General features: G+C 52.1%; 2 protein-coding genes across 6 annotated transcripts; one reads left to right on the top strand and one right to left on the bottom strand.

Moving 5' to 3' along the window:
• Positions 1-155: 155 nt before the first annotated feature.
• LOC105418606 (uncharacterized) lies at positions 156-6,192 on the top strand. Of its 5 annotated transcripts, none has more exons than XM_029829678.1 (15): positions 156-382; positions 686-804; positions 1,098-1,142; positions 1,532-1,696; positions 1,772-1,866; positions 1,933-2,033; positions 2,101-2,221; positions 2,572-2,710; positions 2,904-3,011; positions 3,087-3,164; positions 3,346-3,491; positions 3,583-3,669; positions 4,594-5,263; positions 5,354-5,448; positions 5,521-6,192. In XM_029829678.1, exons 3-15 carry the CDS (start codon positions 1,101-1,103, stop codon positions 5,612-5,614), a joined length of 1,941 nt encoding a protein of 646 aa, XP_029685538.1. In that variant the 5' UTR covers positions 156-382; positions 686-804; positions 1,098-1,100; the 3' UTR covers positions 5,615-6,192. The 5 variants fall into 5 exon arrangements, with proteins under 5 accessions (XP_029685538.1, XP_029685519.1, XP_029685522.1 ...); XM_029829659.1 differs by having other exon boundaries at positions 157-382; positions 3,084-3,164; XM_029829662.1 differs by having other exon boundaries at positions 157-382; positions 689-804; positions 3,084-3,164.
• Positions 5,847-23,636, bottom strand: sos2 (son of sevenless homolog 2 (Drosophila)). Its single transcript, XM_011615083.2, has 23 exons — positions 22,608-23,636; positions 18,021-18,146; positions 17,814-17,945; positions 17,366-17,530; positions 17,087-17,293; positions 15,696-15,839; positions 15,503-15,613; positions 13,322-13,420; positions 12,777-12,904; positions 11,980-12,635; positions 11,798-11,879; positions 11,589-11,711; positions 10,770-10,882; positions 10,475-10,697; positions 10,262-10,381; positions 10,027-10,189; positions 9,640-9,757; positions 9,396-9,568; positions 9,208-9,324; positions 8,860-9,127; positions 8,735-8,776; positions 8,552-8,655; positions 5,847-8,471 (listed from the first exon to the last, which is right to left on the bottom strand). Exons 1-23 carry the CDS (start codon positions 22,689-22,691, stop codon positions 7,959-7,961), a joined length of 4,011 nt encoding a protein of 1,336 aa, XP_011613385.2. The 5' UTR covers positions 22,692-23,636; the 3' UTR covers positions 5,847-7,958.
• Between the last annotated feature and the right edge of the window lie 68 nt (positions 23,637-23,704).

Here is a 23,704-nt window from a genome sequence, read left to right on the forward strand (position 1 = left end):
AATAAAAAATACCCTAACTATATACATAAAAGGGTTTTCAATTACTAACGATTTTAAATCAGGCCAGTCAGGCCACACATTTTGTGCATGCTTATAAGTATGTGTGAGTAGTAGATAGTGTTCGGAACTGTATTGCGGCTCTTGTGGCGCCTGTGTGTCACTGGGTCGTGCACGCTCCAGCCTGACTTGGCCAGTTCAGACCATCACAGAGCCGCTCACTGAGCTGCATCTGTTCTGTGCACAGCTCAGCCTCACACAGCCGCTCTCTAACTCACTTCACTCCAAATGTTCTCTCTGCAAACCAGGAGATGTTGGACATCTTAAAAGGGTTTTTTGGGGGGAGATTCCGCATCTTTCATGACTCTTCATTGGGTGAACTGAGGTGAGTTTACATCATTGTGTGTCGTTGAGCTTTAGCATGATCCCTCCAGTGGTCAATGTGCTTCCAGATAAAGTTAATGGGTGGAAAACAACACCCTTTACAACATACAAAATAATGTTTGGGCATTTTAATGCTTTTTAATGCCCCAACAGGTGCAGAATACCTCAGGGTGACGCATGGTTAACTCTCATAAGTGATTTTAACATTTTTGATTTGAAGTTTTGAAGCTGTGGTTATAAAATCATGCACCTGATTTTTTTGAAATTCTATTTTTCTGCCCTTTTGTGTTTGTCCTTTTGTCAGCAGGCTTTAAAGAGGAGGATCTTGGCTCCCGCAGCCATCCCGCCTGCAGGGCTGAACTCTTTGGCTGGCGTGTCACTTCCTCTGCAGAGGGGCTGCTGGCAGACGCCACATCTACACCGGTACAAACACAGGCGCTCTCCGATGACTGTTGTAGCACCAGCAGTCGTAAATGTAGCAGCAGCGACTCTCAGTCCTGCTCTGGTTCATATTTCTGAGCAGGAAGAGGTTAAATATTCCCTCTGTGGAGGCAGAAAACACCGTTGACCTGCCAGGTTTGAGCCTTTTGTGCTAATGCAACATTATCTGATGTTTAGCAGGACACTTTGAAATAGGAGAAGCTGTTTTCCTCCACACGCTGGAAATATGACGGCCGGTAACCTCTGAGCGGTGCTGTTTGTTTGTCTGCACGCAGGTCATGAAGCCACAGGAGGCCGAGCTCGTGGGGGAAATCGCCAAGGTAAATAATCACCTCCCTTCATGAGACACTTGGCTTTGTAGGCTGTTGGCCTCATCGGAGTCAGAATTACTTCAGCAACGAGCCAAATGAGGCAGAAACCAACAATATAAGCAGCTAAGATGACAAACGGATATCACTCTTTCCTTTTATTGGGTTTTAAACTCTGGTTCAGCTCCATTCAGGTCACTCATAAACGCAAAAAGTTGCCAAAGTTCCCTCAAAGAGATCCCACATCAGCTCAGGATGACCAGTGGAGGCAAACCGAGACTTTTAATCCAGATTAAAAGTCACATTTTTTCCAGTTCTTCCACCTCCAATTTTTGCGAGCATATGTAGAGGAACGCCTCGTCTTTCACCATAAGGGGACATGTTGTGTTTGACTCCCTCAGTTGCAGTACATGGTCTCAGAGCTGAAGAGGGGCTTCACCAGCGCCCTGCTGGAGCTCAGTCACATCCAGCATGGAGACACACACCTGAGGGAGGAGCTGGAGGAGAACCGCAGGAGCTGCCAGAAGAAAGCTGCTCGCCTGGAGCTGTTGGTGGACTCTCTGAGGGTCAGGCTTCCTGACGTGAGCGTGTGCTGATGCAGCGTCCAGGGGAAACACTCAGGTTTGTCCTTCGTCCTGCAGGAGGAGCTTGGAGTGCTGCAGACTCAGATCTTCCAGCTGGACAGTAAGAGACAGAGAGCTCTGCAGGACGGAGACACCTCCAAACACAGAGAGAGGTGAAGACAGAGTTGAGCGGAGTTGAGTTGCTACAGACGTGTCCTCATGTGGTCCCTGTTGTCCAGCAGCAACCCAGCAGATGCGCCGCCGTCCTGTGGGTCCAGAGGGAAGCTGCTTCTCCACTGTTTCCTGCAGGGCCTGAAAGCGGGACTGAGTGAAGGCACAGGTGAGTCCTCACACGTCAAAGCCCGAAGCGCTGAAGGTTTGTGGCTTCTGTCATGTTTTCTGTGCAGATGCTCGACATCAGGTGGCCATGCAGCTGCTGCACGCGGAGTGGGAGTACGTGTCCACGCTCAATCAGCTGCTTGACAAGTACAAAACACCTGCAGCTCAGCAGGGGGCCCTGGAGCCGCAGTGAGTCTGGAACTCTTTAAATCATCCTAACGTTCAGGTCAGAGGCACATGCAGTACCACCTGCCACCAGCAGGAGGCCGCTCTCCGCGTTCAATCCCCAAATGTGTTCTGGAAGGCTAATAAATATAAATGTTGTGTCAAATGTAGCTTTCCATCCAGTTAAATGACAAATCAAGAGTTGTTAATTGTTTTTGTTTATTTAGCAGCATTGTTTCGTGTAAATACTGATGTGGTGTCGCTGCACCATGTTTCTACACTAGTTGGATTAGAGTTCAACATAAATGTGCACCTGTATTTATCAAGTTAAGTCAACTCTGGAGCCTAAACGTTCTGACGATTCTCGCCATCAGTCAGACGCTGGTGAAGTTTGTGGAGGAGCTGCTGCAGCGACATCTGCCGTTCAGGAACTCGCTGCAGGAGCGACTCTCTGCTGCACACTGGAAATCTCTGGTGGGAGACATCCTGGTGCAACTCATCGGACAAAACGATGTGAGTTCACACCGCCAGCATGTGTGTGTTCTTGTGCTTAAATAATCAGGACCACACTCCATATTCTATGTGCAATTTTGGGTGGTTAGGGCTAAAATAGTAAGTTGAAATGCATTACACGTATTAAAGGCCTTACAAAGATAGAAATACAAGTGTGTGTGTGTGTGTGTGTGACACATGTTCCTGTTTACAGACTGTCTTCTCTGACACATATGTTGGATACACAACCACGCTGGCATCCTTCCTCTGCCTGGAGTTTAACAGATTAAACCATCCAGACAGCAACAGCGACAAAGTCCAGGTATTTCACACACACACACACACGCACACAGACACACACACGCACACACACATTCACCTGTCTGTGAATCAGGAGGACAGAGAGGAGATGAATTTGCTGTCGCTGCTGCTGGCGCCTGTGTCTCGAATTCACGCCTACCTGAGCCACGTCCAGGTGAGTCCAGGGGGTTTTGAATCAGCTTTATTTATAATGAGACACAAAGCAAAACCCTGTTGTTTTTTTTTGGCAAATACCAGCAATAGTTTGATCTGAAGGGAAGAAGAGGAAAATGTGTAAAATCTTGGTGGGGAAAGAACCAGAAATTAGTATTGAAGTTGACACTGAATGTGTGCAGAGTTTGTTACAGTGGACGGGCAAAGAACATCCTGACTGCAGCCTCCTGCTGGGAGCCGAGCGAGCGCTGAGGAATGTTCTATCCCGCTGTCACGCCATCCTGGAGGAGGATGTGAGGTGGGAGGAAGCAGAAGGTGCAGGGCAAAGGTCAGGGAATGATGAGAAATGAGCGCGTGTGACTTTTACTTTCACATATCTGAGCTTAATTGAAATGTGGAGTGTTTCTCTGCGTCCTCAGCTGTTCTGAGGCTGCTGGATCTTCTGCCAGCTGTTGCGGGAGGAACCATGAGAAGAGAGAGTCCCCGCAGGAAGCTGCAGCGCTCAGGTGAGTGCTGCCCTCTACTGGACATCTGCAGAACTGCAACCAGACGCCTGTCTTCACCCTCGAATCCAAACCATCAAAAAACAAAGAAAGAAACAAACTAATAACAGAAGTAGATCTGAAATGTTGACCCGAGAGAGGAAATGAAAACCTCAGACCGGAATCATCTGAAGATCTCTGAAAGAAACCAACCAAACAGGCAAAGAAGCAGAGAAGCTTTTTAACGTGATCAGCCCAGCTGGATCCTGTAAAACCGGATGATCTGCAGAAGCCGAGAGTGGCGCGGCTCTGGTTTCTGATCCGTAACTCTAACCCAGAGCTTGGTCTCAGCGCGTAACTGCACTTGGTTAAAGTTCTTGAAGCTGTTTGGCCTCTTCTCCCAGAGGTTGGAGCCAGAGCTCAGAGCTCCGGCCTGTGTGGACCACTAGCATGTGAATGATCTGGGCGGTCAGCTGAGGGGCCGTAGTGGACACGTCTAAAGCTTCAACAATGTTCCAGGAGTCCTCATTTGTCTCCGCTGGTCCAGTCCAGCCGATTGAACTATTTCCAAATAAAAAGGTTTAGTGTTGACAGATGTATCAGTCAATTGCTCTGATTAGTTCCCGATGATCCAAGATGAAACTAGGGTTAGTTTAGGGTTGGTGTTAGGGTTGGGTTTGCCTTTAGGGGTGGGGTTAGAGCTGGGACTAATAATACTACCATTAGTAATTAGTAACTGGGTTAAGGCTGTGTTGGTTTAAATTGGTTTGTAATCTCTATAAGGGTTCGGGTTTTTAACCTTTTTCTCCTCTTTTATTGATGACTGACTCGATGCCCTGCTCTGTCTGGGCCTGGTCTTGAATCTGGATCCCCAGTGGGAGGGACTTAACCCAAACCCTGACCCTGACCCTGAGCCTGACCTCTATATGTGCTCTGATCCCACCACAGAAACGATCCGCCGGTGGCCGACCTTACCAACGGCTGCCAGTCCATGCGTCTGGAGTGTTGGTCCTGCAGCCCCGTCAGGCGGAAGGGCTGCGGGCGGGACAGGAGCGTCCAGAACCGGCCGGGTCGAGACTGTTGCCGCGCCTGCTGCTCCCTCCTCATGCCCGACGCTGCTGGGTGGGGGGAGAACAGCGACTCGGGCCAGGGAACCTTCAGCCAGCACACTGGGAAAGGCACCATTGGCCCGGAGGCCACCGGCGCCACCTGCAGCCCAGAGGATGTCGAGACGGACCTGGATGACACCTCGGCCTTTGGGGACTCCTCTGTGACCTCCTGCAGCCCTGATGGGACCCTGTGCAGGGAGGAGGTGATTAGTGGGCAGGAGGAGGAGGAGGAGGAGGAAGAGGACAGCCAGGTCCCGGTTCTGTTGAGACCTTCCTACAGTCAGCAGAGGGAGGGGTCCAGAGAGAGGAGCGTGTGTCTCAGATGGCAGATTCCAAGAGTGACCCCCCACCCGCCCCTGAGAAACGCAGCAGGGCCCCCGTGCACTACCGCGGCCACGCCCTGTCTGGTCAGCTCCCGCGGAAAGAGGCTGGTCAGCATCCGGACCGGCTCGCCTCCGCTGCACCCAAAAAGCGCCTTCAGGCCCATCTGGGACGACCCCTCCAGACAGGTGACGGGTCCCTCCCGTGGTTCTAGGGTCTCCATCTTCTTCTGTGGTCTGTAACGCTGCCCCACTCCTGTCTGTGTCTCATCGCTTCAGGACGATTCGGCTCCAGAGAAGGACGTCAGGAAAGGTTTCGTCCCAGTTCAGGCTGCCGCCCGGCAGAGTCTCGGCCTGGGCAGAGACAATCTGAGGTACCAGTGGCATCATCTAAACTCTGAAATCAAACCGATTACAGGTGAATTCCTCCCTCTGCGTCTCCTCAGGCCGAGTTTACGGCGAGCCCACGCAGCGGCGGTGAGCGGCCCTGGATTGTGGGAGGACAGCGAGGACAGCGAGGGGCCATGCAGCACCGTGTGACCCTCCAAGCTGCAACTTCCTGGTCCATCTGGACCTTTTATTTGATTATTACTGGACCTTAAGCCCCCCCTTTTTTTTACAGGAGTGAATATCCAAAAGAGAAAAACGGAATTCCTGAAAAACAGCATAAAAGTGAGCTCACATCACAGTTCAGGCTACATGCTAAGCTAACTGGATGAGCAGGAGGGCCATGCCATGAAACGCTCCAAAGAATAAAAAGAGAAACAAGCAGTTCAGTACAAAATAAGACTGGGTGATTTATTAATCTCAAGACCATTAATACAAAGCAGTTAAAAGGCCACATACCATCAAATCAATCAGTTGCTGGATCAAGCCGTTACAGTGCCACCAGAGGAGAACCTGTCAGCTGGGGTCGCCAAAACAAACATCCAAAGGAACAAACGTTTGGAAAATGAACCCCAAAAATACTGTGTTTCCAAAAAAGGGGAAGAATATGAGCAGATCTGAGCCCCTGTGACCCCACCTCTCATTTCTAGTTTGATCAATTTGATGGCGAGGTGAGGAGGGGGCGTTGCTGGAGTCCAGCATTGGTAGGTCCAATGTGGGGGGGGGGGGGGGGTAAAAACGGAGGCGGTAGACTGGTGTTTTCCTGCCCTGATCCACATAGAAAGTGTGAGTTAAACAGCTGCACAGGACAGTCGCGTCCACCGACATGACCCATAGCAACCGCGGCTCTTCAACAGTACAGCCTAAAGTGCACAAAGTGTGTATTTTCAGGGGGGAAAAGGTTTTTACACCACTACAGCGGCCGAACGCAGGTGAGCCGTGGCTCTGACGTGACTCCAACCTCTGCACAATGAGTTAGCATTGAAAAGAAAAACCTCTGAAAGTAAGAAAAAAGGCCATTAGTAGGGCGTACAAAGTGAAGCACGTCTTTAAGTAAGTGCTGGGCATACTGGACTGTATACTGGTTCTCATTGCTTTAAAACAGCAAAGGGGCAGGGAAGAAAAATGGCTTTCCTCAGTTAATACTCCCAGTGTCTCAACTGGAGATTGTCTGTAAGTTAGCGACAGTGACCTGTTCTGGTTTTGTTTTTATCGTTTTTCTTTTTTTTTTTTTTAATGTTATCCGACTGTAGCAGCATTGGATTATTAGGCAATATTTGACTGAACAGATGCGGATGAGGGTAAAATACAACAGGAAGAGGAAAAAACTTGTCACTTTATACAAATTACTTAGTTAGTGTATACATGTTATATATACACAGTATCCACAAACATGTACAATTTCATAGTGTATAGCTTTTGTTCTAAACTTTACATAGGCAACTTTATTTTTAGCATTTTAGACACAGTTTGCTTATTCCTGTAAAGTAGAAAACAAAATAAAAAGGCACATCTGAGCATGATGAATGGGTTATTTTAGTCTATCCAAAATGTTTTCAAGCAGGAAAAAAAAGTTGTCAAGGTCCTTTTTCGAGCGGCCACCAGGGGGAGCACTGCCGGTGGAGTTTGAATACCAATGAAGAAGAGTTGGTGATGGAGGAGCACAGTGCGGGGACAGCAATGCTGCGCCTGAGCGGCCCAGTTCAGACATCAGCTGTCAGAGGATGCAGGGAAAAGAAACACCTCTTTGCTCTTCTTTAATGCTGCTTGATATTGTTTTTAAGAAAAAAAAAAAAATCGGGGAACTGAACAAAAAACTCCCGACAGTGCCGAAACTCGATGTGCAAATGGAGTGTTCTCGGCTCTCGTCCAGGCTGACGGGACCGGAGCCTGGGGGTCAAAGGTCACCACTCTTGGACCTTTGAAAAGGCAACGTTGTGTGGCTACGGAGGAGCCTCAGAAGGGGGAAAAGTCATTTGACCCAGTCAATGCAGTCACAGTGTGCAGTTGAGACACAAGATGGCGGCGGCGGCGGCGGCAGCGTTCACTGTTGCCCCCCCCCCGTGTGTTCTTTTCGTTAAGTCACATTTTGTTCAAAAACATCCCTTATATCCCCCTGCAGAAAATAAGACTTTGGCTAATTGGGTTGTAGAGCGGGTGAACGGCAGAATCCGCGAGCTGCGGCGGGACTCCTGTTCGCGTCAATGCCCGAAGAAAACCAAGCACGACAGCTGAGGGCAGACCCCCCCCCCCCTCACATTCAACCCACCCTGATAGGGCAGTGAGTGGGGCAAAGCTTCAGCAGCTTGTTGTCTATCAGCTGGCACACTGGTGAGGGTTTCCCATTGGCACAGAGGGTTGAGGGTGAAGGCGGAGCTACTGATCCCCTGAGAGGCACAGCGAGGGTGTGATAGGTCTATACAGGGGGGGGGTGGAGTCCAGAGCGCGTTTGTCTGATCAGTAGCTTGAGTCCGATGATCCGAAACACGGCGCCGACTCACTGGCTGCTGTCGCTGTTCTCCACCAATGAGAGGCCTTGAAGCGGCAGCGGCGGCGGCAGAAGCTCCCTTTTGTATGTCTTTGGTGGGAGTTTGGGAAGCTGGGGGCTGGAATTGTGGCGAGGCGGCACCGGCGGTGCGGTGATGGAAACGGGGAGCGGACAGAGGCTGTTCTGGCTGGCGCTGAGCGGGCAGCTCCGGCGGGGGACGCGTGGCGAGGGCGTGCTGGGTGGAGTGTTCGGGGAGCTCGGGGAGCTGCTGAATTCCCAGTGGTAGCGGCCCACCGGGGAGGGCTGCAGGTTCAGGGGGTAGTTGATGAAGATCTCCGGGGGCCGCTGGGGCACCGGGGGAGGCGTGTCGGGCAGAGGGTCCCGTGGAGGCGGCGGAGGAGGGCTGGGCAGGGGGCCGTCGCCGGGGGGGCCGTTGTAGATCACCGGTCGGGGCTGGTTCCTGGGAAAAGGAGGAGGCAGCCGGGGCGGGATGGCGGGGGGGCTGTCGGACCTGGAGCTCAGCTGACGCGCAGAGATAAGAATAGAGAATGAATAAAACGCATCTCATTAAACAGATGCTGCTGGGGGGGCTCTGTTCTCACTTTAGCCTCAGACATGGCATCTTTCCTCCTGGGGGGTAGCGGAGGGGGCTTCAGCTGCTCCTCCCCGAGTTGGTGCAGGCTGCCGCAGGACACAGACTGGAGCTCTGGGAAAACAGGCCACCATTAAAACCATTCCACATCCTTAACCCCCCCCCCCCAGGTAAAAGGAGACCAAACACTCACTGGAAGTCGGAAGATGAGCCGAACCGAATAAGGAGCTGCTACCTGTAAAAACCAGAACCCGGATCAGAAAAGCTGTTTCCCCGTCACTCAGGTGACGCTCAAGCGTGAGCAGAGGCTGAACTCACTGCCGCACAAGCTGCCCAGGTCGTGCTCCATGAACACCGAGCTCAGGTCGGACGAGGCCGACTGCGGGGGCGTCGGCGTGTTCGGGGAGGTGGGCACCGAGGCGGACGGCGGCGTCTCCGGCGGTTCGGTCTCCGCGATGCTCCTGAAGGTGATCTTGTGCGGGGGCTCCCGCTCCAGGGGGACCGGGTGGCCCTTCAGCGTGCCAGAGGTAGAGGTCCGCACGGGTCGGATCCCCGGGGACTTCAGCGTGTACACGGTCTTCCTGGGCTGCGGGACCGACAACACACGGGGGAACTTTAGACTCGCTGGGATGGAACCCGTGACCTTCGGGTCACTGCTGCGCTTACAAATCTGGGAGGCTGCCTGCAGTTCCGTGGCTCGATGTCCAGAGACATTTTGAACAAGTAGTCGGCAAACTCCTTCTCCCCCATGTTGCCCATCGGGTTCAGGTTCTCGAAGAACCTCTGCAGAACAGACGAGGGGGTCAGTTTGGGATTCGACTTTGAAGGAGGGGCACAGAGGAGAGGGCGCTCACCCTGATTTCATGCTCCACCTTCAGACAATACGGCTGGTTCTGATACTGCTGGATCTCCCCGGTGATTTCAGCCACTTTCCTCCTCTTGCTGAAGTTGATCAGCTCCTTGCTGTGGCGCGTGAGGAAGTCTGGGTTGCCCTCCTCTGTTTTCAGGATGTTGGTCAGGTAGATACCTGTGGATGAAGGCGGGAGGCGTCAGGGTCCCGCTGGGACGCCAACCATTCTCACACCGGCCAAGACTCACCAAAGAAAGGGACGCAGGGCGGGTTGATGGACTTGAGTTTAGCCAGGTACTTCTTGAAGTGGTCCTGGCTCAGCTCCACAGCTTCTTCCAGGAGTTTCCTTTTCCTTTCTGGGATTGCCTGTGCGTGCAGATTATTATTTTTTTTTTTTTAAAAAGGGTCAAGTTCCGTGAACGAAGAGTGGATCCAAAGAGAGAGAAACAAAAGGACTGTTGATGAGGAGAGATTTCCAGTAACGGCTGATGAGGATTTTTAACAGAACGAGGGTTTCTGGGAAAGCGAGTTTTAATGGAGTGTTACAAATCAGCCCTGAGCGCCTCTCTGGGCGCTCGAGTCTGGCAGGTATGTGGCCATGCCCCCCCCCCCCGGGAGCTCACTGCCGTCCCTACCTCAAAGGTGTGGTCCAGCCTGTACACTGGGACAGAGTTGATGGCGCTGACCACCTCCAGCACGCCGTTGAAGTTGTTGAGCTCCTGGAACACCTGCAGGATCTCGATGACCCGCGACAACACGGCCACCCGCTCCTCTAGATTCATGGTCTCCACGATACACCTGAGAGCGCGCCAGCATGCGCACGGTTACACATGGAACTGGATTTTCTTGTGAAGGAAGTATTTGACTTACTTCTCAAACCACAGCGTGAGGTTGGTGGTGTGGCGGATCATGCGGAGCAAGTTAGGCGAGTTCTTCTCTTTGTCCTCTTTGGTCCAGACACTGCCGACCAGCTCGGACGGCCTCACGGCTCTGCCGGGAGGGGGGGGAGGAGTCAGTGAAGCCTTGGAATCAGAGCGAGGGCAGGGCGGAGTGCTCGGTCACGTCAGTTGTAGTTCTACTCACCTGTAGAGCTCCGATTCGAGCAGAGTCAGCTGGCGAGCGATCTCTATGGGATGGAGGGTCATGAGGTCAAAGGCGTCCACCTGCCCCGCCCTGCATATATGCCACTCGATGGGGGGAGGCGGGCTCTCGAAGGTGATGTTGTGACTGACGCCGTTGGCCTGCGTCTGCAGCTTCCTCTTGATGATCTTGTTGATGGACTCCACCCACTTCCTCATAGACTTGCCTAAACAGCGAGACGTCGTTTAGACGGGAGGACGAGAACATCACAAACACGTCCCGAGGGTTGACCTCCGACCTCGCAGTTGGATTTTGCTGGTGATGTACTCCTCCAGGTGACTTCTCAGCTCTGGGTCGTTCTCGAAGTCATAGAAATGGTGCTCCACCCACTGGCGGAACACATTGAGAACCCTGGAGGAGCAGAGTCACGTTAGGCTCACAGGTGTTCACACGACAGGTGGGAGATGCTACCGTTTCACCGCTTTAGCTGGCGAGAAAAGTCCCTCAATCAAGGAATCGGGATAATGAGAAGACACCAGCGTGTTTACGTCCTGTGTTTACTCCTCACAGACGTCTTAAAAATAGCAGCAGCTGGAATGTTTTGTACTTTGAAGGGCAAAAGGGCAGCATGAAGAGCTATTTTCACCTACTTCGAGTGTCCTGGATTTAAAATAAAGCAGCGCTTGCTAAACAACAGACCACCCAAGATGGTTTCGTTCATTTACACGATGGTTGCGTAACCAAAGGAGCTATTTTTAGCTCAGTCCTTTTGGTGTTTCTGCAGATTCTGGTGATCCGACTGTGACCAGAGGACCTCACAGCCTGCTGCTGTGGAGGGATCCAGTTGTGTTTTAATTGCTTTTTTATTGCAGCTGGCATTAAGTGGAGCAGCAGAAGCTTTCAGATGGTTCTGGGTTCCTCCTTATAAGGAGCTAAAGTCTCATACAGATGAGAACATTCAGGCCCTGCCAGCAGAGTGGAGCAGGAGAAGAACAGGAGACGCGGGGCTGTCCTACACAACGTGTTCAAAGAAGTTCACCACTTTTATAGATATAGAAAAACAACACTGGCTCTCCTAGGTCAGACAACAAGACCCAAACTGGGACGGCTGTGGTACCTGAGCTGGACCGGCTGCACGTACTCCTTCCTGAACCTCTGCAGCTCGGCAGCCATCGGCTGATCCCCGTTCCAGAGAGCCTGGCGGTCCTCCTCAGTCGGCTCCGGCTCAGGGATCTCGATCCTGGGTAATCAAACACGGGGCGTTTTAGTTCCTAACCGTATCCGCCGGGCCTAAACGAGCCAAAGGACAGACGTTCTAGTCTTTACCTCTCTATCAGCAGGGTGAGGAGCTCCTGAGGTTTGCAGAACGACCGATATGTGGTGAGAAACGTGCGCACGAAGTTAGGATCTACAAAAAGACGTCAAGATGAGAGAAGAAAGACAGACGTGCATGGATGAAGAACGGAGCGGCGGTCCAGCAGGCTGGGGCGAGAGGAGGAGCGTCTCACCAGCATACATGTGGTAGGTCAGCCTCTCGATGAGCTTGACCACGGTGCCGGCCTTGATGATGGGGATCCCCGTCTTGCTCTGCACTTTGTCCTCAAACACAATGTTCTCCTCCGAGTCCTGCACGGCAAAGCGGTACACCTCCGGGGAGGGCAGCCTCAGAGGGTGCTCTTGCTCCTCGTGCTGCAGCACCGTATCCAACATGCGATCCAACGTGGAGCGGTACTGCAGAGTGACCAGCGCCGCCATCCACGCCGCCTTCTCCTCTGCTGTCCGTGCGCAGAAAACCGCGCAGTTTTCGTCCTTTCCAATCAGTTCGAAAGCGTGCCGCAGCTCCACGGAGTCCTCGCGATCCACGATGCGCACCTTCCTCAACACAAACTTCTCCTTCAGGCGGTACTCCGCCCCGCTGCCCGAACCCGGGAGCCTGGAGCTCTGATTGGCCTTGCAGCTGATCATCAGGCCATCAAACAGGAAGTTGTGCCTCTCGTGCTTGGCGCCGGCCCGTATCAGCGGGCCCTCCAGGATGAACTCGCTGCAGCACTGACCGATGTCCTTCCCCTCCCAGCCGTCGATGCTCTTCTGGATCTCGTTCATCCGCTTGATGGCCAGCTGTTTGCTTCGGACCTGCCTGCTGTACAGTCGGTACATGGGCTCACTGGCAACAAGGAGCGGAGCAACAATCACACATTGTTCAAGCCAAAGTCACATGATGGCGCCGTTTTTCTAAAACACACGTCAACATTCGCCACATTCCTAAAGGTCTGAACGGTCACAAACGCTAGAGCGGGATTCCTACCCGGGTTTACGGCGAGGCTGGTGTTTCGTATAGATGCGGTCCACGCTGCACTGGAGGTTTAGCAGCGCCGTGATGGCCTGTTTCAGACACTCTCTGTCATCTTGGTCCTCACTGCGCTCCTGAAGTTGCTGTGAAGTGAGAAAAACGTGATGATTAAATGATATAAAAGGGACCCTCGACAGAACAGCAGCAGCATGAATTTAATGAGGATATTTTAAATCGTATCACTGCATATTAATGACACCTTCCACTAAAACAGATGCATTTCCTGATACTGTGTGATTCCTGTAAACGTACCAACTGTGGCCTGAATCTATAAAATGTGCTAATAATACCGATAGAAATAATAATAATCAACCCGGCAGAGCGGGAGAGAGAAGCAGAGCAGCGGCTGGGTTGAGCTGGTGTGTGTGGTCAGACGCTGAAGGTGTCAGGGTGTGTACATGTGAGGGAAAGAAACAAACACAGCCGAAGTAGATGTGACGAGCTAACCGCTGCTGCATCGGGGTCAATCGGCTGCATCTCTGACGGGAACCTGAACGTACCTGCAGGAGCTCGAAGTAGTGCATACAATGGTATACCGGGACCATCATCAGCTGGGGAAGAACATACTGGACGGCTTCTTTGAAGCCTTCTGCAACTGACTGGAGGCACAAAGATGCAAATGACCCATTAACAACAACATTATCACTGGAGCATCATTCATGAGCTGTAATTTTGATTATGCAGGAAAAACAAAGCTGCGCTCCTCCCGAATGATTCGTCATCTATCAATATTCCAACGGTTAAGACCAGGAAATGTTTATAGGTAGTAGTTTTCATTGAAGGTTCATGACAAATTTCAACATGCATCTATCAGAATAACCTCAAAACACAAATGTGTTGGGTTTTATTTAAACCGAGAAGCAGCCAACAGAGTGATACTTCAGGGTAACCAGAGACGAGGCCGTCATAGTACCCATTTAAATCTCCCGTTCCCCTGATAGACGATACAGAATCAATACGCTACTACTCAGCCTCCCCGGCACGGCGTGGAGGGCAGAGACGCATCAGCTGCAGGATGACGGAAAGCCGCACAACAACGGCTGAAGTTAAGATCACCTCATTTACACACCAGCACCAGTGAGCTGTGGCTTCATGTTGTGCAACAGAATCTTGCAACACACACACACACACACACACACACACACAACTGTCCTATAGTTAAATATTGTAGCTGAGCTATATTTTAGCACTGTAGCACTCCTGTTACCATGGAAAACTTAAGGGTTGCTGACTCTTCTGTCTCAATCCACAGCTTATTCTGCAGGGTGAAATGTGCCACAGGCAACTGACTCCCCCCACGTTGCCCCTTGTGCTTCTCTCCCGAGAGAGCGAGCGAGCGAGAGAAATGGCCCGCAGTGTGGCGGCGTGTTCTATTTTTAAAAGGCGATGTAATTTAGCCACAATAGCAGATGCTGCAGAGTGCAGCGGCTGAGTGCTCCACAGACACATTTAACTGACATGGAGAGCAGAGAAAGGAGGGGCGGGGGGGTAAAAAAAAGATAAAGTAGATGTGTTGGGAGGAAAACAGCAGGGAGATGGGTTACAGACAGAGGTGTGCAGATGTGTGAACATTAGAATTGATCAGAGATAAAGACCAAGTGTCTGCTCAGAGATGAAACGGGGGGTGGAAGGCGTGTGTGTGTGTGTTTAGGAGTGTTAGAAGGTCGGCTATGACACCATCTGCCCCTGGGGCCGCTGCTGACGATCACACACACGAGTTAGAAACAATCCCACAAGCATCGGGTCCGAATCTGAGCGGTGAACTGTTAAAGTGGCAGAAAAACGGTAGTTTGAGCTTCTCAAACATGGACGGTGACGCTAAATGTTTATTAACTGTATTGTTTTAACTTAAGTTGTGCATTTTTCCTGGTAAAACCTAACCCTAACCGTTGTATCCAAGATAAATAAACAAACAAGAGAGAGACACAGTTGACCTTAGCTAAAACCCGAGTCAGGCCAGTACGTGCAACAATGTGAGGTGTTCTTAGATAAATCCCATAGAACCCCCCCCAATAATGCAAAAAACAAAGCTTTATTTTTAACCTGTCTGCCCTTTCCTCGCTTTTATACAATGAGCCCTGTGAAAATAAACTGTGGGTTTGTGTAATCAGGGGACAGTGCCGTTGGTGTTGATCTAACCGGGGTTAGAGCAGCGGTTTGAGGGTAAACAGGCAACCTCAACCTGAGGAACAGTCCTGCCGGATGACGCAAACCGGTGTGTGAAAGCTAGGAGGAGAGAAGAGTGTGAGACGGGACGGAGCAGATCCCCCTCGTACGTTAGCTCCGATGCTGCTCCATGTGAACGTTCAGCCTGAGAAAACACCAGCACATATTTCAAGGCTACCAAACGGCCCCCCCGCCGAGCGTAATTCAATGCTGTTCTTGTGAGGAATGTCCAAATAAAACAAGGCTGCAGCGGCAGTGAATAAACTCGACACAGGACGCCGACTACATCGTGACATGCCCTCAAACGATAGCGGAAGTTATTTCACCAGGTTCACTTCAAAGTCACACAGGAACAAATATTCCGATTCTGTTGCTGTAAACACACAAATGACCTACTTATACCCGACGCTCCAAAACACGCGGCGTTTCGCTTCATTCTGGTTTTTGTTCTAGCCCCACTTGTCCGTATGATGCACGCTTTGATGGCTCACAGGTGGAGCCGATGTCAAACTTACCTGGAAGTAGAGGCCGGCGGTCGGCCGCGCCATCAGGTTGTTGAAGTGCTCGTGGAAATCCTTGCGGAGGATATCCTGAGACATGGTCTCGTAGGGGTCAAAGGCCTGCTCCTGTGGTCACGGGGACAATGAGAGGTCATTTCGATTGGCCAACGACGAGCAGACGTTCTCTCCATCAGAAAAGTCGCCGTACCTCCGCTAGGTCTTCAAAGCAGCTGCCCACCAGCGGATGAGGGCTGCCGTCGGCCGTCATCTCCACGGCGTCTTCGATCAGCCCCAGCAGTTTCACCGTCAGCTCGTGGATGTCCAGGATGTTGCTGAAGATCACCTCCACGTCCTGGAATACGGGACAAACACATGGGAAGATGCTAAGAGAAACAACATCTTTTAGCTGAACTTCCTTCCTGTCTCACACTGGAGGTGATTCAATTTGTGCCGCAAAATATTTTTTTTAAAAAAGCTCAGAAATAGTTGTTGATTTTGACCTGAACACGTAGACGCGCTGCTGCATTTTTAGAGGCAGTGGGAATAACGCCTCGAACTTCCCGAGGATGTCATTGTCTCCAGTAAACATCCATAAACGTGCGTAGCCGGAGAATTCTTACGTTATAAAGCTGCCAAACTTATCAAATATGTGCGCAGCGACGAAGAACAATACCCAGCGTGGAACACGGAGCTCCAGCTCCGGGATAAATACATTCTTCCAAAATAAGGCGACAACCAGCTTCAACAATTTGCCCGAGGAAATCATTAGTCAAGCAGAGGAGACAGCGAAAATAGCAGCGAGCGATTATTGACGGCTCAACTCTGCCGAGGAGTTCAATCCTGTCATTACCCGACTGTACACTTCCCTGCCTTCTCTGGGGCAAGTCCACATTACGCCGCGTTTCAACAGACATAATTGAGGTTATTTTTGCGCGGGGTGCAGATGCTCCTCTTTTCTCAACGTAATTACATGTGCTGCATTCCACTGGGCCTCGCCAAGGTTTATCCTCTTCACCCAACTGATGCCGCAAATTACTCAACCCAAAATATGCAAAGCCGCAGCAACCCATTAAACCCAACTTTCCATTTACTTCTCACCCAGGAGACCCACTGAGCCGCGCCTCAAACCTACGTCTGGTTTTTAGGAGAGATTAGAGAAAATAATAGCTGCGCTGGATTGGGTCTAATTTGGAATTTGTTCCGCATAAAGACGCGAGTATCGACCGATTCCTGGAGGGAACGTCTTTAATAGTGAGGGAGTGCCTGCGCTGGCTCTGCCGACAGTATGAAAACACCCAACGTGCGTTAGCAGCAAGTGAATGTTATGCTATGTAGGATTAATAACGTAACAGTGGGTGAGATATGCATTTCAAAGGGGATTCCTGATGCTGATTGGCGCCGAGCCGATTACAGAGTTGTGATTTTTTAATGTTCTTAAGGTGGATTAGGCGGTCTAATCACAGGCTGAAACTTGACTAATGGCTCATAAGCTGATTTGGAATAAGAGCTGGAGGCCGGCGTGTTTCACGTAGCGTTCTCCCCGCAGACGCGCTGGAGCTGCCGACCGACACGCCTCCGTCAGGTCCTGCTTGTCCTCACCTGCGGCGTGAAGATTTTGGGGTTGGAGAGGAAGTGGTGGCGGAACACTTTGATGATGAGGTCGAGCTCGCGCAGGTACTGCCGCTCCTCTGCGATCTCCAGCCTCACCAGGTCGTCGTACGCCAGCTCCCCGGAGGAGGACGGCTCCTCCGTGCACTGAGACATCAGGCCGATGTCCTCCTCCTGGTCAAACATGTCCATCAGCACCTGAAACCAGACAGCCGGTCAAAGTGATGCTCCTCCTCCTCCTCCTCTACCGAGTGTCATACCGACGCTCACCTTGTCGGCGCACATGGACACCTTGATGTCCTGCTGGCTGATTTCGTAGTGTCGAATGTTCCCCACGTAGTTGCCCGCCAGCTTCAGTATGTCTGCCGATATGTACTCGAGCACGGCCACGATGTACAGGGAGACGTGGTAGTCCACTTTATAGCCCAAAACCTCCTGTTGAAAAGAAACAAAGCAATGACTCAGGAGTCAAGCGGCAGGTCAGGATCCGCAGAGGGAACTCTGTCGATCCAGGCAAATTCAATCCCAACAAGCTGTCAAAACAGCCAGCAAATTAGATTAGCAATGTTTCCCAGAAAGTGCAGCGCAGTTCTGGCGTTTTTGTGAACAACGAGAAAACATCCCTGTCAGCATTTTAGCCTCAGGAACAGAGATTACAATCCTAATCTTCTGCTCTGACCGCCCGTAAAGCTCCATGTGATTGATGGCCCAGCTTTACCTTCAGCAGTGGGTGTATCTTGTCCACGGGGAGAAGCAAAGGGTTTCGCCTCTTGCGTTTCTCGATGGCGGACTGGGCGTCTGCAATAGCCCATTTATCTATAGGGTGGGGGAAGGTTTTCTGGACCCGTTCCTGGGGAGAAGGATCATCTTTATTCATGCACTCAAACAACAGTCGTGGCCCAGTTTGTGTCGGAGGACGTCTCACCTCCACGTCCTGCACGGAGCGCGGCTGCGCCACGCACAGCATGTTGAGCAGCTGCAGGATCAGCTCCTCGATGTGCTGCAGGGCGTCCTCCTTCGCCATGAGGCCCGGGTGGACCTGCTTCTGCACCTGAACCACGAACGCACAGAAAGGCACGGGGGTGATTAACGGCCGGGGAGACGCGCGTCACCGCAGGAACATCTGCGTGTGAAACGGCCGCATGCAAATCGAGCAGCAACACCTGGAGGGCTCGGCGCACGTTTCATGACGTCAGAGCTGCAAGTACAGACAGCAACTCAACGCCTGTCGGCCTTAAAACGCTCAGATTGGCCGCAGGTTCCTGCTCACATGGCACCATTACACACTGCGGCGTCACTGACAAGAACACAATCGTCCTTTTATTGCGAGATGAGAAAGAAAGAAGAAAAAAAATCGGCCACTTTGACACTTTTTCTTCAAGACGCACGTCAACGGGCAAAGCAAAAACACCAACAACACACAAAAAAGTGCAGATTCTGAGACGTTTCTCCTGCTGAGTCATCCACTCTGCTCGTAGGAGACCCTCAGAGGTGGAAGCGGCCTTCCAGGAGGCGTGGTTCCAGATCAGGGGGTGGCAGAAGGTGTGGCGCCTCTGCGTATATGACAGGAAAGGCGAGAACAAGCCCCGCCCCCTCCAACCACCTTCTAACCTCCCAAAAGCTGTTGTCATTTTGGCCGTGCCCTCCTGCAGGAATGCTGTCAGTTGAGATACTATTACAGCAGCAGAAGCGGCCAAAAAGGGAAAGAAACGGGCCGGGAAAACGAGCCTAACATTTACTTCGCCTCACAAAAGCCGGCCTGTTCACATGCTAGTGATGGAATTACCCTGGCACAAACTAAAAAGTGGGGCATTATGATGACAAAACCTTGCCCCCAGATTGAGGAATGTGAGAGGAACGTGAAAAGGTCAACGCGGAGCCGGCTTCACGCATTCTTGTGCTCTGACCTAACAGAGATGCAGCGACAGGCAGGATGTCCACCCGTGTCAAAAAAAGAAAGAAAAAAAGAAAAAACGGGTCTTAAAAAAAGCAAAAAGAAAGGAGGTGAAGTCCTCTGCTGGGGGAATATAAAAGAATCTCTGTTTGGACAGTAGAACAGCATTCAGACGCTGGAAAAGCTGCAGCCACAGCCTGGGCTCATCTGCGTCTCTGTTTCGGTGCACGCTCACAAGACCTGGCGGCCATAAATAAGCCACGAGCGCGGCGGTGGAAAAAAGACATGAAAGCAGAAGCAGGTTATGACATAGGCGCTCAAGACTGCATATGGCCACTTGACCAAATTCCACAAGACACCAGGAGCTGTGAGTCACTTCGCTGAAACTACCGGGGTTTTCCCTCGCTCCATTCATAGAATAGTTGGCCCGGTTCTGAGAGGCCCGCGTCCAACTGGTGCCTGTCAGGATGGGCGAGAGTGGAAAGAATGAAGAGGAGAAGCTACCTGTCCAAATAAATACGCCAGCTTTAGCTATAGCAGCTAAAGACGGGCAGGTAAAAACAGGAGGAATCAACAGCTAACGGATGCTAACGGAGGATATGTGTGAATCCAGAACTCAACCAGGGACTGATGGCGTCTCATTAAACGGGGGAACGCGCGCCCTGTCCCAGACGCCCGTCGCCCCCTCCGCCGAGCGGAGACCCCCCGGGGACGGGGACCATGGACGAGGCATCGAGGCACGAGGACGGGTCTGACTAGAACTAGAACAGCATCAGGAGGTTTGACAGAACACGCAGAGCAGATGTGACAGGTGAAAGTGACGGGAAAAATCATGATTCACAGGCCATCGGGATCAGGTGATGATGGGGTGTGTGTGTGTGTGTGTGTGTGTGTGTGTGTGTGTGTGTGTGTGGAGGTAGCAACAGACGACAGACAGTGGTCATACACCGTTAACAGCTCTGATTTGATTAATTATTCTAGTGCCTGTCTATCGCAGGCTCAGGTTGCAGGTAATGTGGCTTGTGTGTGTGCGTGTGTGTGTGTGTGTGCATGTTGTACACATGTGGGGGGGAGGGGCTTGTTATTATACCCGTGCATGTGTCACTGTTTGTGATTCATGCCATGACATCATCTGCCATTACAACCAGACTGTCTGGGGAACCATAGGGCAGAAATAATCTCTGAGACAACACACACACACACACACACACGCACGATGTAGACATGCTATACAAAGACAAAGACATAAACAGAGATAAGCCTGGAGACATCTAAACAAGCAAAAACACATCTGCCAAGATGGAGACTTGCGCGTGCACACACACACACACCCCCACACACACACACAATGGACGGTGGTCACGACGGTAACCTTGCCGTGACCCTGGTCTATCCTGACCCAATGACCCCCGCTGGCCACCCCTCCTCTGTCTGCACTGATGATCACACACTTGACTTCCTATCCTTATGGGGACGCGGGGTCAGAATTAGCAGTCGGCGTTCCCCTCCTCGCCGCTGTGCAGGAAGGGCGACGTTTTAAGCGGCTCCCTTCCGATAAACGCCGTCCTGACGTAAAGCTGCGCGTGGCTGTGTCGTAAGAGTTTTATTGATTGTTGCTAAAGGTAAACGGCTGCGGGTCACCTGTTCAACTTTTTCCTCATTGTGTAATTATTGACAGCCCGGTCCCATAAACCCACATAAACCCCTGTGGCCACACAGGGAAGGGAAATCCCAGATTCCAGACCTGGATCCATGATTCCAACAGAACCATTAGGGCTCAACAGACAGGCCGAATTAGGTCATTCAGGCGGGCACAAATCCAGAGGCGTCCTCGGGCGCCCGAGGCAGGACGCCGCACCGTCCACAGCAACTGTCCCGGCTTACGTAACCTCGCTTATTTCAATGCCGCCTCCCACACTATTATTTTTAAACAGGCATCTTTGCCGGAGTCCCGAGTGCCGTCCTCACTGGCCGTCGCAACTGCAGGGAGGAACGAACCGCTGACGCGTGTGTTTTGAACACGCATGAAGGCGGATCAGCGCTGAAAGGTGTGAAACTTACAAATGTGTCCAAAGCTGCGACTGGCGTGAAGCGAGCGGGTTTCTAAGGAGGCCTGCAGAGTCTCCACCGGCGCTAATGGACGCACAGTCATAAGATTAATGCATCCAGGGTCAGATGCTGCTACGGCTGACGACAGATGGAAATTTGGGAGGGGAAAAAGAGCCTCCAACGATGAATCTGTGATTAAACCGCCGTCAAATCCGAGCAGGAAGAGCAGAGAAGCCCGTTCGGGAGCCACCGGGGGGGAACTGCAACCTTGGGCTCCGAGGACAAGAGAGTTCTTGAAACCTGATAAACGTTAGCGTTTGATGTCGGCCTCCCGGCCTGGTGCCGCGCTAGCATAGCAACAGGCTGAAACTGTAGCCGGGCGGGCTCTGGCCCGGGTCCGGAGAATGCACAGTTATTATCAACATCGGCGCGTCAGAGGCGGAGTGACGCGCTCGCATAGCTCTGGGTACGAGCCGCGCCGGTCAGGAATAGCCGAGACGGGAGACAGGGGCAGACGGAGCGGGGCGCCGCAAGCTCGTCTTTGCCGTTTTCACCTCCTATAGACGAACGCAACCTGACCTCTGGCGTCACAGGTTCATCATCAGCCCCCCCCCCCCCTCCCCAAAACCAGCCAGTCACAGTCTGTCAGAACCACAACAAGCCTCTCTTGCGTCAGTGCTCTGACGAGCGTTCCCCGCGGCGGCCGTGCAACAAGTCGAGACAGCGACGCCGTGGCGACGCCAGCGGCCGACCACCTGCTCGCTCGGCTTCACCTGATTCATGGCGTCGGCCACAAATAACCCGCGTCCCTATGCCGCTGGAAACTTGCTAAACAGCCAAATGCGATGTTTCCGACCCATCGGTCCTGGGAAGAGTCGTGAACACAGACGCACAGCGGCCACCACCCCCCCGTCCATCTCTAAACTGCTCAAATCAGCCACAAAACGTCTTCAGGCCTCTCCAGTCTCTCCAGGTCCAGCCACATCAGGACACACAAAAAGCCCGTCTACTTTTCCAGAGCCCGTCTAGGTCCCCCCAGCAGCGGGGATGGGCAGAAGCGTGGACTTTCTGACCAGATCCAGCTCCAGACAAGCTGTCCGAAATAAAAGCCAGCTAATGATGACAGGGAGACGCCAGGATGAGGCAAGAAGGCGGCCAAAGGGGAACGGACGCGTGCGAAATCTGCTGACAAAGGGAATTAAAAACGTTTAAGTTGATCAGAACGCGAGCGCGTTTCTCCGAGGGGGGAGGATGACGAAAACTTGGCTTGTGACCATCACGACGCCACAGAGAGACAAGTTCTGCTGCAACGCGCTCAGGGATTTTTGGAGGCGTCCTGCAGCGGGTCAGAACCATCTCCAAAAATCCTGACGGGCACATTTGCCTCATCCACCAACCAGAACCAGAACACATGGGTCAGAATCCTGAACAGCTTCCGAACGGTCGACATAAAAGAAGCCCCTGCAGAGCAATAAGCCATTAGAAGACCAGGACCGGGACCGGGCTCTGAAAGGCCACTTAAGGGACGTTTCAGGATCACGATAGTTGGCGTTGTGACAGCAGTTTTACCTTTCGTAAAGCTTGCACGAAAAGGCCTCTCCATTTGTGACTGTTCTCGTCACTTGAAAAGTCGTATATCTGCTGGGGCTGCATGGCTGTAGCGGCTCCTGGCGTTGCCGTGATCCGGGCTGAACTGTCAGCATCGGCCCCGGGTAGATAGTCCTTGTGGGTGGGTCAGTCCAGGGCAGGCACGGTGGGAAAAGTCAAAGCGCCTCGCTTGCTAATACAAGAGGAACGCAAAAACACGCCGCCCGTCCTGGCTCGAGCGTGGTCAAACGCCGAAAAACGAGCAAAAGTGTAAATAAGCACATGTAGGTATAAAGTTAACTCGTTAGCTCGGTGGCTAGTGACGCTAGCCTGCTACTGCTGTAAACACGGGACGGCGGCTAACTAAAAGAAGCTACTGGCTAACAACAATGTTGCTAAGTGTTCTACTTGCTACTTGGCGGTTGTTAAAAGGCGGATAACAGGCACACAGAGTTCGGAAATTAATCACGCCATTTGAGCTGGGCTTGTTGCCAGAAAACTACGGCTACCAACTAAGTTTGGTTATTTGCTGTCTAAACACCTGTAACGTTAGCAGGCTGTCGTTAGCCGACTAGCTAACTAATGCTACAGGCTGCTGCTGGCCTTGATGCGCTCCGAGTTTTATGTTGTGGCACACGAGCCTTTCCTCTCCAAACAAGGCACACTTTCTCCGGCGCCGCGTACTTCAACTTTAGTCATCTTTTCCGGAGCGATCGGGCGCTAAATCCAAAGCAGATCCCCCGAACGGCGGCAGTTCCGAGGCAACGTCCATGAGCGGAGCAGCCGAAGGGAGGTCGAGGTGTTTTTGGTTCGATGAGGCGAAGATGTTCGTACCAACTCGGCTGCCTGCCTGCCTGCCTGCCTGCCTGACTGTCTGCTGCTCCCCTCTGAGCTGCGAGTCCCGCTGTCAGTCACGCACGCTGCGTGATTTCACATTTTATTGGACGGGGCGGGGGGGACGAGGCTGGACTTCTCTCTGGTTTCAACTGGAAGAGCCTCAGCCTAACAGTTCCAGCGACACTCCAAAAGGCCCCGGACGCACGAATTTAGCCCCCAATTATTGACTTTTCTTATCCGAC

This window comes from Takifugu rubripes, chromosome 2, assembly GCF_901000725.2.
Source record: "Takifugu rubripes chromosome 2, fTakRub1.2, whole genome shotgun sequence".
NCBI classification, from domain to species: domain Eukaryota; kingdom Metazoa; phylum Chordata; class Actinopteri; order Tetraodontiformes; family Tetraodontidae; genus Takifugu; species Takifugu rubripes.

What these genes read in the sequence shown, in the direction of transcription:
- sos2 (XM_011615083.2), bottom strand. Translation starts at nt 22,691, where the DNA reads ATGCAGCCCCAGCAGATATACGACTTTTCAAGTGACGAGAACAGTCAC. An exon ending in GACCTACCACATGTATGCTG is followed by an intron (nt 11,880 to 11,979) that starts GTGAGACGCTCC and finishes GTCTTTTTGTAG; the next exon opens with ATCCTAACTTCGTGCGCACG. An exon ending in AGGTGGAGCATGAAATCAGG is followed by an intron (nt 9,325 to 9,395) that starts GTGAGCGCCCTC and finishes TCTGTTCTGCAG; the next exon opens with AGGTTCTTCGAGAACCTGAA.
- LOC105418606 (XM_029829659.1), top strand. Translation starts at nt 1,101, where the DNA reads ATGAAGCCACAGGAGGCCGAGCTCGTGGGGGAAATCGCCAAG. An exon ending in TCGTGGGGGAAATCGCCAAG is followed by an intron (nt 1,143 to 1,531) that starts GTAAATAATCAC and finishes TGACTCCCTCAG; the next exon opens with TTGCAGTACATGGTCTCAGA. An exon ending in CCTACCTGAGCCACGTCCAG is followed by an intron (nt 3,165 to 3,345) that starts GTGAGTCCAGGG and finishes GAATGTGTGCAG; the next exon opens with AGTTTGTTACAGTGGACGGG.